The sequence below is a fragment of the Gouania willdenowi genome, chromosome 5 (genome assembly GCF_900634775.1).
Source record: "Gouania willdenowi chromosome 5, fGouWil2.1, whole genome shotgun sequence".
Classification (NCBI taxonomy): Eukaryota; Metazoa; Chordata; class Actinopteri; order Blenniiformes; family Gobiesocidae; genus Gouania; species Gouania willdenowi.
Window position 1 is genome coordinate 27925923 of NC_041048.1, and position 16654 is coordinate 27942576.

The window sequence follows — 16654 nt, forward strand, 5'->3', positions numbered from 1 at the left end:
CTGAATTAAGTGGCTGGTTTGATCTGGTTTTAATTCCGAATTAGATAATTCCTCTTTCTTGTAAACACTTAACTTGGTTAAATCCGCTTTTGAGGTTATTCGGATTGTCTTGCGCGACTTGCGGCGATGACACACTGGTAACGACATAATCCAAGATGGCGGCGTCCCGGACTCCAGCCGAGACTATTTAATAAGAGACATGGATATAATGACAAGAGTGGATGGACGGAAGCATAAACATGCAGACTTTCACACAGACACACACTGACTTATTAAACACACACGGACCTCGGTAAACGGAACAGTCTTCACCGGACGGCTACTATCTTTACCAGGGAGCAAATATTTATTCCTGGTGATTGTTTTCCAGAGTTTTACTGGGCTTTTTACCGGTGATTAGGTCCTATCTCTCTTCCGGTCCGCGGTCCAAACTGAAACCTTGTGTTATTGTCGAGCTGCTGCTTTAAAACTACAATCAAAATAAAGGTGAAAACAGTTCTCATACGTGGTGTTCTGTGTTGTAGCAGACATTAAAAGGTTTGTTGTGTGTTTCTCTCGATAGACGTGATACGTCATGTTCCCCCCCTTGTCTAATCAGAGCCTTCCCAATCCCCAGACCTAACGTGGAATTATCTAAATTCGAATAAATCGGTTTTCCATGTAAACCTCGGTTCGGGAATTACTGTTTCCCTGTAAACACGAAGCAGAACACTTTAATTCAGAATGATTTAATTCAGAATAACTAATTCCGATTAAAAAAAAAACATCATGTAAATGTGGCCAATGGCAGCTCAGGTCACGGGTCATCCCTGCGTGTCGGGAGGAGGGGGGTACAGAATAATAGGTGACATGTAGGAAGTAGCAGCGCACCTTTGGATGAGAGATCATTCATGTTCAGCAGAGCTCAGAGGGAGAGGAGGAAAGGCGTTTACGGCACAGAAAATGGCGCTACGTACAGAGTTGACGTTCACAGCAGCACACACTCAACCAGAGCATGTGTGGAACTCATGGATAGTGTGGCGATGGTGAGATAAAACGATAAAAAGAACGGGGAACGCAGTGACACTCTGCATGTCCGGGAGGAAGAGGAAGTTGCGTGTGTGCAGACTGATGGGAGAGAAACTTGGAAGAACGCCAAAATACAGTAAGAAATCCATTCAACTCTGACCCAGATAGATAAATAGTAATAATTTTGCCATCAAAAGCCCTGTCTCAGTGTTTTTTTTGTTGTTTTATATACGGAAACAATGTTCAGATGTTAGTTGTCTCTAAAGCAAAAAAATAGCTTTAAAGTCACTGACAGGGTTTTTTTTTGTTTTAGAAAAAACCTGTTTTCTCAGCTTTTTGCTCTGAAACTGAAGATTTGTGTAAAACTTTCACTCTATTCAACGGCTGATTAAAAAACAACCAAAAACAAATTTAAGTTAAAATGTGACCTGTATCAGACTCCAGTGTGAACGGTTTACAGCTCCAATCTGACCCACATGTGCAAGTTTTTGTTTACAGAAAGCACTGTTGGAGATACTTATTTGTTTACGATGGTATGTTGACACTTGTTTACAGAAATTAGGTATTCATATCCGCACCCGACCTGAATCCGACAGTTAAAACCTATTTTGTTCCACATACAAATTTAATTTTTACGCTTGTTTTAGTGGTAAGCATTGCATTTATTAACAGACAACAGTTAATGTCAGCATCAGAGCAATAAGTGCCCGTCAAACACAGGCGCAGTGCATGCATGAGTGCACCTATTTACTTAATCCATGTATCAAATATATAAGGATAATCCATGTTTTTGTGCAGAAAAAGGATTGATTCAACAGTGGATGCTTAAAGACTGTCCCTCTCTGCTCTATGAGTACAGCAGAGCTGCTGCTGCACTTACAGCTGTTAATCATGACTCCAACGTATCAAATGCGCATTAAATCCTTCTTGATTGTTCACACTGAGGTCGCATTGAAAAAGATTTGATCTGTATTTGATTCAGGACCACATATGAAAATGGTCTGAATGTGATTTAAAAAAGTCAGATATGGGTCGCATTTGAGTGAAGAAGTGATCAGCCTTCTCTCTCACCTGTCACCCAGCTACACATTCGCACACACTCACACAGTTCACTGGAGCGATGGAGTGACCAAAAAGCACCACTATGTTCAAGCGACTCATCACGAACGACTGAAGTGACGTCAGTCGCTACAACCGCGTTCGATGTGAAAATTAATGGCAGACTTTCGCAAAAGTTTTCATGAAGTTGGGTGTGGAGTACATGGGTGGAGTGACCAGCAAAGATTAAGGTATTTTCTTTGCTGATTTCACTTGTGACATCACAAATGTAGAAAATTTGAAATGGAGGCATTTTTTCTGTGTTATAAGACTTACACAGACCAAAAACAAACGACTGGATGGCTTTTATTTCACATTTTGTGTCCCGGTGGATACTCAAGTTACCTCATGTGATTAAAAAAAACTGCAAAAGTGGATTTTTCATAATGTCCCCTTTAATTATGCGTCAGAATTATAAACTAGGCTTTAGAGTCTAACACACGTTTTATCAAGATTTATTCAGATCCAGTGCACTTATCATCAATTTAACTTGTCCTATTGTTACTATTTAAATTGTGAAATGTGTTACAGTTCTGATAGTTTTTGTGCTTCCTTTATCAGCTGTTTATTTCTTGTGCTTTAGGTATTGATTTTTTTTCAATTTAATTTTATTGTTTTTGTTTTTTTTACAGTAGCACTTACTTTGTTGTGTTCTTATTCAGTGGTTGCTGTGCTTTATGACGCTCACTAGTCAGGACTTGGTTAAGGGTTTTACAGGCTAACTTATGTGTTTGTCATTCCATGATGGAAGAATTCATCATGTGATAAACATGAACACCTAACAGATTTATCCCCAACGCCTCCTGCAAGAGTAAACATTGGAAATACTTGCCGTTTTTAGTTGTAAAATGTATTTTTCATCAGTGGCCAAAATCTGAATTGATTTGCCTCCCTCTTTTATTCTTACTCTTTCTCTCTCTGGATCTTTTTGTCCGCTCTCATACACCCACCCGTTCTCCTACCATGTCAGCCGCTCTGTTGTAGTTGCCGCTGTTTAGATGACACAGCAGTCTCTGCAGTTGAGGGAGGCGCAGCAGTCTTAGTCTTGCTTTAAATCGACGCGCGCCTTAACCTTCTTCAGTTAGTAAGAGGCTTGTGTAATCAAATTTTTAGGCTTGTGTCCATTTATCATGTGGCTGCTCGACTGGATCTTCTCCATCAACACAGCTGTGGTCAAACTTGCCAGTGGGCTAGCATGCAAGTGAGTATTGCTGCTGTTTGGATTTAAAGAGGGATGTCACTGTCACTCCTTGCACATATTTGATTCACATCTAAGTCTATGATGATAGAGAAGTAGTGTGGCCTTTGTGTGCGTATGAGTGTGAAATGACAGTTTTGAAAAGTTGTATTCTTCCTGATGTGTTTTTTTTGCTCTGATTAACCAATGCATGGACTGGTTTGTGGTTGCTTGTATCTGCTTGATGTGCTAACAAGTAAAAACAAGACCTCTCCGAAAGGATTGATATGTTGAGCTTTTGAATAATTAATGTGACGACACAAAGGAAACATAAATTCTGGTCACTCTCAATGCGGAAAAATTGTCATTTAGTGTGAAATCATGAATGAGCTTTTTCCTGGCACCAAACTGTTGTATTTTGCTTTTATCTCTTGCTTTTCTCTTCCAGCAATAACTGCAGCTCATTACATAACCCATCAACTCTTTCATCGTTTGTAGCACTCACCAGCTCTGTGTCCCTCTTTGGTCACTGACATTACCCTCTTTTCTTTCATGAGTGCGTTCAGCATTATTGTGAAAATTGTAAGAATCTGTAATTACAGTAGATTGTAAGAGTACGATTGGCTGGCTCAATTGATGAGATTTGTGAGCTTTTAAATAGCTTATTGACTGCACAGCTGTAATGTTTTCCTTAGATATGTTACATTGTGCATGCAAACAGTTTTATTGCAGATTAATTTTGGGAAACCCTCAAACATGGCATTATATTTTTAAAAGCACTAATACTGTAACAGTAATATTATGAAGTCAAAGACATTGACTCCTCAGTGAATGTGTGAGCGCTAAAGTGACTTCTGCACCATGTTCATTTGCATTTTATTTGCATCATCAGCTCCTCATTAAAGGTAACGGCTGTTTAACGCTGCTGTTGGATTCTGCTGCTCTGGCACTTTGCATCGATTTTGTTCACTAAGGCAGGGTTTGCTGGAAGCTTTGGATTTAGTTTGGCCAAAGTCCATCCAGTGGAGCTCTGTCTTTTATCCTCTCTGACCTTGTTTATGTTGCTCCTGAGATGTAATGGGGCTGGATGGTGGAAAAAATGCAGCCAGTAGAAAGCAAGAGATGCTGACAAACTCTGTCATGTCAAATATGTCCTTTTAAGCAGTATCCCTACTGTCAAGTGGTTGTGGTTATGTGGTACATTTCAGCCCTTTCAAGCACTTTTTCCCCCATTAGACTGGAGGTGTGTGAAACTGTTGGTAAAACACATAAATAATAATCAGTTCTGTTTAAGCTAGCTGCAACAAGTTAGTTGTAGTACAGTAGTTGTTTATGTCATTTGGACATGAACAAAGAATTATATTTTATTTTAGACCTTTGTATATTAAATTATTAAATAACAATATTAGCTATTAAATATTATAAAGGAAAATCCTTCGAGAAAATGTCCAGCATCAGTTTTTATACCATTTATTTGTAACCTCAGCCTGACCAAGAGAGGCTGCTGCTAAGAAACAAGACCTCAACGTTAAGGTTTCCAGATTAATCCCTCCTATCCCCAACTATTTAAGCCATTTGAAATGCGTATTCCCCACTACCCTGTTATGACAACGGTTAAGATGGTTGAAATATAGAGGCACAGCATTAAATATAGCATGCAATGGGATATTGTATAAAAGACAAGCAAAGGGACATATCCTTGGCATTGGTGCTCAATTTTGAATGTTAAGCTACTGAACTACTTGTGAAAACCTTCGTAATGAAGTTTTGCTGAGAACACTTAAACTTAATTATTATATACGGTATTTAGGTGGATCAACACAGCTTTCTGGAAAATAAGCCAAAAAACCTCAATTGCTCAATTGAACTTGTTTTCAGTATTGCTAATCCACATTTGCACACTATTTGTAGCATCAAAACTAATATTCAAACCTTGTTAATCATTTGCTTTGGCATAAAGCACCTTTTGTGTGTAAAAAGGGCAAATCTTTCTCTGGTCAGTACTGGATCCATGTGACTTTGACTCCAAATGTGGTTAAGCTAAAAAATTTGAACACAGCCTCGTTCATCCTTTGTCAAAAAAAAACAGAGCTGTGGGAAACAGATTTGGTCAAATGTTAATGGCCTCGCTCCCGGAAGTGTTGTGTTCTCTCATGTAAAGGTCACTCTGATAGATTTTTTTATTTTTATTTTAGATTTCTTCTTGGCCTTCCACAAAGTCTAACAAACAAAACATTTGTTTATCATCTATATATTGTAGTTCAAGAGTGTCAAACTAATTTTAGTTCAAGGGCCCAATACAGACCAGATCACAAATGGGCCACTGGTTTTACGCGGGAAAATTAACAATTACAACATTAATGTGCCCGAGTTGGCACTTCCAGTTATAAATTAATCAAAGTATGGAAGGCACCAACAATATCTAAGTAATAAGTGACCAATTTACTTAAATGTCCTTTTATTATTTGACCAATTTTTGTTTAAATTGGTGGAATAATTTGAGAAAAATTGCAGGATTTGTGGAAAAAGAGTTCTTTCAACAACAATTTACTACTGAATTATTTAGTCATTTACACAATGATTCATGTTTTTGCTGTCATTTTTATTTTCTCCTGTGGGCTGAATTGGATGCTCTGAAAGGCTGGTTTTAGCCCTCGGGCCTCGAGTTTGACACGTGCTGTAGTTGATGGTAATAGATGAGCTTTTGAGATGTCGTAGTAATTGTTGCTTATCCTACATGCATAATGATATTGTATATATGTTTAATGTGGAAAAGGCAGCCACTAGAGCTGAATGTAGTTATAGTGATGATAGAAATTAAGAGCAAAGTGTGGGTTTGTTTGTTTTGGTCTGATGAGGAGGGGCGACTGCAGCCAGGGGATGCTGATTCCGTTTCTCACCTGCAATGCAGTGCTGGGTTGTAAAACCCAATCATCTCTCAGCTGTCAGTAACGGGGGTTGGGCCAGAGGCTGACGACAGCCAAGGAGAGTTCTCGGTCAGACCGGGGGAGAGAGGAAAGACGTGAATGTAGCAGTGGAAAGTGAGGGAGAGAGTGTGCAGTCCTGTGCTCCAGGACTCTTCCTGCAACACATCCTGTGCATTCCTCCTTCCCTCTCTTTACTTCTTCCTCTTTAATCCATCCTTTTCTCCAATCTCTTCACATTCTCAATAATACTGCTTCTTTTTTACTTGGAGTTTTGTCTTTCTGCAGCCTACTTTGCTATTGTTCCCTCTCCCAAACCTCTACTCCTCTTCTCTTTTTCTGACGGATAAAGTGGGCAGCTTTTTTAACACCTGCACTTCCTTCTCTCTGATCCCGCTCCCTGCGTCACGTCTCATGGGCATCCGTGCATCTAGCAGGTGAGATTAGGGTGTGCTTGTGTACATGTGCTTGTATGCACTTTAGGGAAAGTGGGACATCTTTGTTCAGGTATTTTTATTGTTGCATACGTCCTATTGCCTGTTTTATATACAGTATCATTATTGTACTGCAATAAAGGGGAAACTGTTACCAACAGTTGGCTGTGTAAAAGTCGTTTTGGTGTGTTTCTATATCTCTATTAAGCATATTTTTGATAATACACAACTCGACTTCATCCTTCATACTACAGAAATTGTTGTAGTGCAAATAATCTTAAAATAATCAGTTAAGATACACCCAGTCTATACTATAAAATCTCCAAAGAACAATTTGTTATGCTAACCACCTACTCAATACTCAATATACCTCTCTATTCACAGTTCTCTTAATCCAATCTACTCACCACAGTTTGCAGAGTCCACATGTGCTAGTTTTTATAAGAGGGGTGGGTCTAACAATGATGTGAGAAGCCACCAAAATATCACAAACTAACATTCTCAGCCAATAGCAAAATGTAATTGTAATACTGGGTTTCAACCCATAGAGAGCACCCCCTACATTTTACAACAAAATACACCAAATTTACCTACTTTGACTAAAACTAGAAGCGTGAGATTAGGATCCATCAAAAACACTACATCCTACCCAAATACATTTGTTTTCAGCAGAAAAACATTGTTTTGGGGTTAAGTTATTAAATAACATGACTAAACCTGTAGTATTACAATTAAAGCTTACAAATATATATGATAGAGGATAAGAATATCAATTTCATTTGTCTATTTTCCTTTCAATTTTGACCATTTCTGGTAAGAACAATGAAAATAAAAATTGGACTGAAGATTTGCATTTTATATTACACAATCTTTGTGGAGTAATTTCCTTTATTTGCTGTAATAGATCCTTTTAATTTTTTACTTTACACCACTGTCGCTTGTTAAAACGTTGCTTTCAATTTCTACTTTCTATTACGGTACAATGAATAAGTTTATCTTTGGCTTCTAAAGATAAACTAGGCTTCTTTTTCTGTGACGCTTCCACACACATTCATATTTGGCCTTCTTACAAGCCCCTTAGTGATTTATCGATATTTTAAGGTCATTTGACCGTGATATTATTAGACTGGTATGCAAACGTGATTTGCAAATGTCTGCATTTACAACATTTTTTAAAGATTTTTTGTCTGCATGCAGTTGCTTTTCTAGGTTTTATTCCTATTGATGTAGAACATTAACACAGATTAGTTAATGTAGTAGGCCTAATGCTTTTTTCCTCTTGTGGTTAAAAAAGTAAATGAAAAATGTTACTGCAGTAATAGTAATAACTTATTATACTACTAATATATTATTAATTACAATATATTATTATTATAGTATTTTTTTTACCTTTTTGTGGTTAAATCCGCTAATATAAATTGGGTGAAGATTAAACTATGACTTGCTCTCAAGCTTTTTTCATAGATATGACAGTTCTGAGTTTACACTTTATTATGCAGGTGGTAACAGCTACTCAGGCTCTGTCAAAGCTAAGCGGAATGTGACTCAAATGGCCTTAAATCCCTCTTAGGAACATCCAAAGCTTTTGGTCTTTCTAGGTGACTGAGTGGAAGGTAATCTGTTGAGCATATAGGGCTAAAAGTAGCTTAAGAAAAACCTAATCTGTTTTAAATTCAGATCTAAAACTTTAGTTAAGTATGATTTTTGCTTTGTAACTCAGCCTAAAATAGGGAAAAAGTATGAAATAAAGAAATCCCTACATAAATATGGGTATTCACTGTCAAGACTGTGTATCATCACAATATGATGATACACTGTCCTGAGGCATTACATAACCCAATACGATAGTGAGATACAATGCAATAAATATTGTGATATTCTGATGTAATTCAGTGAAAAATAAAAAAGTGCAACTTAAAATAAGTTGTACACTGCTGAAAAAATAAAGGCAAGATGTAAACAACATCCCAGAACTTAATAAATTCAATATTTATTAAGTGCACAAATGAAAGTACTCACATTACTGTAACTCAGTTGCTTTTATGACTACATGTATTTTTTTGAGAAACATTCTAAATCAGTAATTTTTCTTGTACTTCAGAAAAAAGTAAAGTAATTAGTTATTTTCTACGCCCAACCATTACTGAGTAAATAAATTTTTATTTTAAAATGATCAACGGACATTGTGAAACTTAAAGAAATAACCAGACAACAGTCAAATGCATCATGTCATAGCCGACCGATTAAACATACCACAAGGCGCCAAAACAGCATTTAATGGAGGTTATTTTCTCTGTTTTAGAGTTCATAAATGTAGCTATACTTAGAGCCTGATCATTTTATATTTTGAATTGATTTCATTGGTGTTATTTTATTTTTTTAAGAACTGTACATTTTCCCAAACCTTTTATTTTATACAGATGCCTTTGTGGAAAATAAATTAAGTTGCAATTGTGCAACATTTCATCTCTTCCTTTTTAAGTTTATACATGATATGTTTACTGTGTGCAAGGGAACCGTGGCAAGATTTATTTCCAAAAATAAACGTGGGGGGTGAGAGTAACTTTTACTTTGAGTACTATTTAATTCGATTTATATAACGCTTTTTTCAAAGAGACTCAAAGTGTGTACAGAAACCACACATGGTTCATAAATGGTTTTAATCCTACCTCACAGACAGTACTTTTATGGTAAGCTTGGATATGTTCTCCTCTAAGGTCCACAAAATAACATGTGGCGTGCCTCATGGATCAATTTTACGCCATTTTATTTCATCTGTGTAGTTTCCCGCTTGGTGATGTCATCAGGAGGTACAGAGTGAACTTTCACACTTAAGCTGATGATACAAAACTCATTTGCCACCTAGTTGGACTGTTTACAAATACAGTCCACAACATGACATTAAAACTACATACAAATAAAATGTAAAAAATAGGTGTGTGCGTGCGTGGTATAGAAACAAACCAGGTCTTTGTTGCTCTCCACTCAACTGCTTTTTATCTTTAATATTTCATTCCATCGTGTTCAAAGTCACAAAACACATTCTGCTCATTTAAGCATTGCTATTTGTTATTCAGCAATACAATAAAATGTTTATGATACTAGATTCTGGTCGAGAGATCGTTGTTAAATATTGTTTAGTTTCACTGTGGCGTTAAAAATAAAATCTTGTTTATCTGGGTCCTCGCCTCCCTTCTCAGGTTGCTATGTAAATGTAACATGCTGTTGATGACTCACACTGCTCATTTGACTTTACACTCTCAATGATCCTGGCTTCTTTCTGCTCAGAGCTGTAATTATAAGCTTTGACTCCATTTTGCTTTGTTTTTTCACTCCATAGAATCAGAACATGAGTATCTGGGGTGTCACTGTTTGATTGTCACTGCCTCTGTTTGCCTAGTGATGAATTATTGATACATTTTGAAAAATTGAGTTATTGTGAATCATTCGATATTGACGCTTTAAACTTTGGGATGTGAATTAAAACGATCACAGCCCACAACTGCTACAGGTTAATCAAATGTTAATCTAACATATTATGATGATAATCTTTCTCAAGCTAGTTTGTTTCTTTGATCAACATGTAAGAGCGATACAACTCCTGTTAATGGTCTTTCCTATGGCGGATCGTTTCAATCTGCATTGTTTACAATAACTCTGGAATAACTCGCTCCAGCTGAATCCACTTTATGCAGCATCAGACTGCTTTGCACTACAGTAATATATCAGTTATACTGTATTTATATATATATATATATATATATATATATATATATATATATATATATATATATATTTGCTGTTGTTGTCCTGTCTTTATAATTTATATATTCTACATTGTCATGTTTTTGTGTTTGTAAATGTGTGGGTTTAATAAAAATAATAAAGCTGACTTTGACTTTAACTTAAATTAAAAGTGATGCAAAGCCATAATTCTCATTCAGAAATTCACACAACAAATGTTCATCACCTGAAAGTTTTTAGATTTGTTACTCATTTTTCCCAGGGAGCTTATTTATCAAAATTCTGATATTGTTCAGCACCTAATTTCTGATCGAGTTCACTCTATGATTTAACACTGGTTGATCTCTAAGATTAAAACTTCACATAGCAGTGACTAAAATTTCATACGTTTGTTTATGAAATCACTTTGAGAAACGGCAAAGGGTCGCCACTGGTACAAGAACCATTCTAACTCCTAGTGCAGATGACACAGAGCTGATGTATGATAGGAAATCATGTGACCATGCCCGCCACACTACTAACAAAATCAGTGCATCAAAAATAAATATCAACAGCTTGTGTAAACTCTCAAAGCATATATTCCAATTTCAAAAAGCTTCTAAGAAATGTAAGAACTAGAGGTCGACCGATATGGTATTTTCAAAGAATTCAGCCGATGGCCGATTTCTAAAGCCGATATTTGAGGCTGATACACTTTTTTTTTTTTAAAGTACATTGATTGATTATGAAAGACAATGGAAACACTCATATGATATAAATGTATAGAAATTTGATTAAATACACAAATAGAACTCTTAACATTTATTGAACTTTAAATATACCCGTACACAACCAAGCAGTAAAGCATGACAACAATATACAATGTGCAAGTAGTCGGTTTAAACTAAATATGTGATGGCCGATCTTGAAAAAAGTCCATATATTGGTCAACCTCTAGTAAGAACTAACATTTCTGCTTCTTCCACTTCAGTTAATTGTATCCTGAGTTAGTAATGCAATCACCAAAGGATAACAGTAACATGAAGCTTTAGTATCTGCCATACTGCTTTATTAGATGAGGACCTGATTGATGTGAAGTATCGGAAGCTTATTTTTATGTTTAAGAAAGCATTTTCAAGGGGTTTAGGTTGGTTATCCTTCTCATTATCCATTAAATGTATACACTGTCAAAGGGACTTAGTCACATGCTGATCTTAAGTAGTCTTCAGCATCACTAATATTCTAGCTTTTCCCAGACACATGAGGTGATATTAATTTCCTGAGCATTGACATGTTGGTAAAAAAATATGGAACACAATATCTTAAGTTTTATACATAAGGCTTACATTACGCTGTCATTATAATGACATGACACTTATTAGCATGAATAAGATGTCATGAAGGCTGTCACTAAATGTCAGTCGTTACCCTAACCTTTCGTTACCCTAATCCCACTAGATCCCACCACCTAACCCAAAAAATACCAACATAGCTCCAAAGGTGTCATAATCTAGCGAAAGGTGTCATCATTTGGCAAACGACACTTAATGACAGTGTTCATGACACCTTAGTTATGGTAATGACGGCGTAATGTCAGCCTTATGTATAAAACTTTAAATAAAGTGTGACCAAAAGTATTTACTGGGTATTTTTTTTTACAATATAATATATAAAAAGAAAATATAACTTTATTACTGTCATAGACGTTTTTGTTATTTGTTATTTCCTCTTAGGGTTTTTTTTTTGTCTTCTAAACAATCTCTTCTAACCTTTTTGTAATTTTGTTTTTTTTAAATATTTTACCAAAAACTGTAGTTGTAAAGTGCAATATGTCACTGGTTTATTTATTACTACAATTGTTATTGTTTTTATTAAGCTGAGTGTACATTGAAGTTGTTGTTATTCTAATTATCTGCTCATTTTGGTCATAATATATTTACTATTAGTTGATTGATTTTTGTCAGTCACACCATTTAAATGAAGCTACATGTGTATTTTTAAACGGGATTGGTACGAGAGACATTTCTATCATACTTGTTGGAACAGGTAACGCTCCAGAAATGAAGTCATGCCTTCAGAACTCTGTCATATAAACATTTGTTTTTGTGTCTCTTAAGTGAACAAGTGTTCTTCTAAGGTTTTATAAAATTGAAGAGTGTAGTAACATTAGACTCTTTCAGAATTACAATCATGCCTCAATGTTTTGGTCATTTCAAGGTCAAACGTGTCAGAGATTTATACAATTAAATTAAAAGTAACTGACTTGTGTTTCTTTTTAAATGTTTACCTGATTGACACTGTGTTTTTTCCTTTCGCCTCTGTCCCATAAAATAATCTCCTGGTTTGTGCTTACTTTTGATAGTGTTCTCCATCTGCCGGTACCATCTATTTACTTTAGTTTTAATTGTGTGTTTTCTATCAAACATGTCATTTTATCTCTACGTCCATTCCCATCTTTAAACATCACTGCTATCTTTCTGCTCTTCCTCTCCACACAGACCAGAGACTCATGGCCGTGGAAGCGGCTCTCAGTCAGGTCAGGCAGACTCTCCCCTCCCTGAGCAGGATGAAGAGATCCTGGGCTCGGATGATGACGAGCAGGAGGACCCAAATGACTACTGCAGAGGTACAACATAAAGTCATGTATTATAGTCGCAGATGATATGAATAGGACTGTCTCAAGTGTGTTTTGGAATAATTCCTAGGAAATCATTTCAAGGGCTGCGGTGGTAGATTCTTAAAAAAGTCTATTTTCAGTTGTTGGTAAACTCAATTATTGTTGTGCTTTACTAATTTTGAAACCATATTTTGAAAATATTTAAATCTATTGAATATTGTCAACCCAATAATGAAGGCTAAATGCAAACTGGTTGTGAGCTAATTAGTATTCAGTATGTAAAGATGCATACTAATATTTATACTGTTGTTTTTTTTTTTTTTTTACCATAAATATTCATATTCTCTATTTGACTTTACTTCATCAAGTTTGATCTAAATCATCAAAATGTTGGATAGTTCAATAACACCATTGTTTGTCTTCTGTTAGGTGGATATCATCATGTAAAGATTGGAGATCTCTTCAGTGGAAGATACCACGTGATTCGTAAACTGGGGTGGGGGCACTTTTCCACAGTGTGGCTGGCCTGGGACATCCAGTGAGTTGGCTGCTAAATCTTAATCTTACCAAGACACACTTTCTACTTTGTTAAAGTGAAAGTTATTATGTTAACTCTCTAAATTTTTAAAAGCCACGAATCAAGTCTTACTGTATATCACAAGGGCAGCGTAAACCCCGCCCACTTAACAAACGAGAGGCTGAGAGCCACACATCAGTCACTATTATTAAATTAATACTAAAACGCACAAGGAACATAAACACATTATATACAGTGTGTACTCCCTCCTTCTGTGTGTGCTAGCTTGTCTCACCAAAAGGCTGTGAGATGATTTAATGATAGGGTTGGGACGATACCCTTTTGTCCCGATTCCATTTTAATCCCGATTCTTGGTTGCCGATTCGATTTAAATTGCGATTCTGATTATAAGTATTGCGATTCTACAGTGACGATGATTACAATTTTTTCCTTATCCAAACACATAATTTGAATCTTAAACTTAGTTCCAAAAAACAATGCACATCACATTCAGTCATTCACTGATTTATCATTATTTATTCAGTGATTTATTATTATTTATACTGAAATAAATAAAAATAAAACCTCCATCAGAAAGGAGGTAAATAACTTTTAATGTTCATCTAGCTAGTGCTTTGGAGTGTCTAGGTTTTTGTGTAACAGGAGCTGGTTAACATGCTGGTAGTTAAACTGCTCCAAAAGAGAAGTCACAATGTACAGTTGTGTGCGAAAGTCAGGGCACCCCTTTAAAAACAGCATATTTTATATATTTAAAAAGTTATATTCATATTTACTGTCTCTCTGGTATATGGGAAAAAAAGACAATATTGTCAGGAAACATTAATGCATAGTTACATTTTATTTTATAAATTGAACAAAATTACAAAAATGAAAAACATAATTTTGGCATGTGCAAAAGTCGGGGCACCCTACAGCATCAGTACTTTCAGTACTTAGTAACACCCCCTCTGGCAGATATCACAGCTTGTAAACGCTTCTTATAGCCAACAACAAGTCTCTGGATTCTATTATTTGGGATTTTTCCCCATTCTTCCTTGCAAAAGGCTTCCAGTTCTGCAATATTCCTAGGACGTCTTGCATGCACAGCTCTTTTAAGATCTACCCACAGATTTTCGATAATGTTTAAGTCGGGAGACTGTGAAGGCCATTCCAAAACCTTCAGCTTGCGTTTCTTGAAGTAGTCCATGGTGGATTTGGAGGTATGTGTAGGATCATTATCCTGTTGTAGAAGCCATCCTCTTTTCAGCTTTAGCTTTTTTACAGATGCTGTGATATTTGCCTCCAGAATTTGCTGGTATTTAATTGAATCCATTCTTCCCTCCACCCGAGCAATGTTTCCTGTCCCACTGGCTGCAACACAACCCCAAAGCATGATGGATCCACCCCCATATTTAACAGTTGGCAAGGTGTTCTTTTCATGAAATGCTGCTCCTTTTTTTCTCCAAACATACCTTTGCTTATTGTGGCCAAAGAGTTCTATTTTAACTTCATCAGTCCACAGCACTTGTTTCCAAAAGTCATCAGGCTTCTGTAGATGTTCTGTTGCATATTTTTGACGTTGTATTTTATGATGAGGTCGTAGATAAGGTTTTTTTCTACAGACTCTTCCATGAAGGTCTTGTTTGTGCAAGTATCGGCGCACAGTGGAAGGGTGCACCACCACTCCTGAGTCTGCTAAATCTTCCTGGAGGTCTTTTGAAGTCAAATGTGGGTTTTGGTTTACCTTTCTGACCAGACTACGAGCTGTTCTCTCCGAGAGTTTCCTTGGTCTTCCAGATCTCTTCTTGACCTCCACAGTTCCCCTCACCTGCCATCTCTTAATTATGCCTCGCACTGTGGAAACTGCAAGCTGAAAACGCTTTGCTATCTTCTTGTAGCCCTCCCCAGCATTGTGGGCATCAATTACTTTCATTTTTTCTGTCTTACACAGCTTCTTAGAGGAACCCATGGTTGCTGAGTGTTTGTACAAGGTTTGTGGAGTCGCCGTATTTAAGAAACCCTCAAATTGGCACCAGCTGGCACTCCCTATTGACAATTGTTGACACATGCTTCAGGACCAATGAGCTGGTAGAGGTCTGAGCTTGTAAAAAGAATCCGACACTTTGAAACTCTCAGGGTGCCCCGACTTTTGCACATGCCAAAATTATGTTTTTCATTTTTGTAATTTTGTTCAATTTATAAAATAAAATGTAACTATGCATTAATGTTTCCTGACAATATTGTCTTTTTTTCCCATATACCAGAGAGACAGTAAATATGAATATAACTTTTTAAATATATAAAATATGCTGTTTTTAAAGGGGTGCCCTGACTTTCGCACACAACTGTATTGCTGTGTGAAGATGGCCTCATTTTTCTGCCCGGGCCACAGTTAAAATATGTCTTTTCCTCCTCATACTAACTACAGAATTACATTTGTTTGTGTGGAAAGCCTGATTTTATTAACTTCTTATATTCAGAAATGATCAGCGCACATTAGCCGTCATCATCATCGTCAATGTTAGACTTACTCTGTAGTGTGATCAAACTGTGGCTTTACGTTGGACACAGTGTTAAAATAGTTGATCAGCGTGGAAAGAAATCTGATCAAGGTTGTTGGTTTGTTTGCTAAAGGGAAGTCCCAGCTGCTGCAACTCTTCTTTGTGCTGCAAGTCTTCCTCGTGTTTGCACTCACTTATTGGTACATTACCGCCACCCAGTGGTCGCCCACAAAAATTGGAAAGCATAATCGATTTTTGAAATCGGCACCCAAAATGATAATGATAATGATATTTTACATTTTGCACAGTTTGCATTTTTTTGGTGTGGCGCACAATGAGTAGGTTCACCGGTGTTTTGACTGAACTGGTCCTCTTTCTAACTAATGACTGCTGCACACAGCTGTGTAGTTGCACGATACCCACGGGTACCCCGCGGTGCCAAATTGTAACAATTCCTAATATACTAGTTTTCGCTACATAGCGGCTTCTGCACAGTCTATGTCCACTGCATGCTGCTACTCGCTTGTAAACAAACCAACTGGCAACCACTGCAACCGAACTACACAGCTGCTGAATGATTGGCTGTTTGCCTGTTACTGGTGACGTGCAGGGATATGATAGGCTGTTTCTGCACGCTGGGTCCACCCGTCTGTTA

General features: G+C 36.8%; 1 protein-coding gene across 4 annotated transcripts in view; it reads left to right on the forward strand.

Annotated features, from left to right (window-relative positions):
- srpk1b (SRSF protein kinase 1b) overlaps positions 1-16654 on the forward strand; it is a 31505-nt gene that overhangs the window by 1537 nt on the left and 13314 nt on the right. The window contains exons 1-4 of one of the 4 annotated variants that reach the window (XM_028446799.1): positions 3123-3307; positions 6560-6644; positions 12863-12990; positions 13411-13519. In XM_028446799.1, the coding sequence (XP_028302600.1) occupies position 3307; positions 6560-6644; positions 12863-12990; positions 13411-13519 (323 nt within the window). In that variant the 5' untranslated portion in view covers positions 3123-3306. Of the gene's footprint in view, positions 1-3122; positions 3308-6495; positions 6645-12862; positions 12991-13410; positions 13520-16654 lie in introns of those variants that run through there. The other 3 variants (XM_028446797.1, XM_028446798.1, XM_028446800.1) reach the window with 3 other exon arrangements.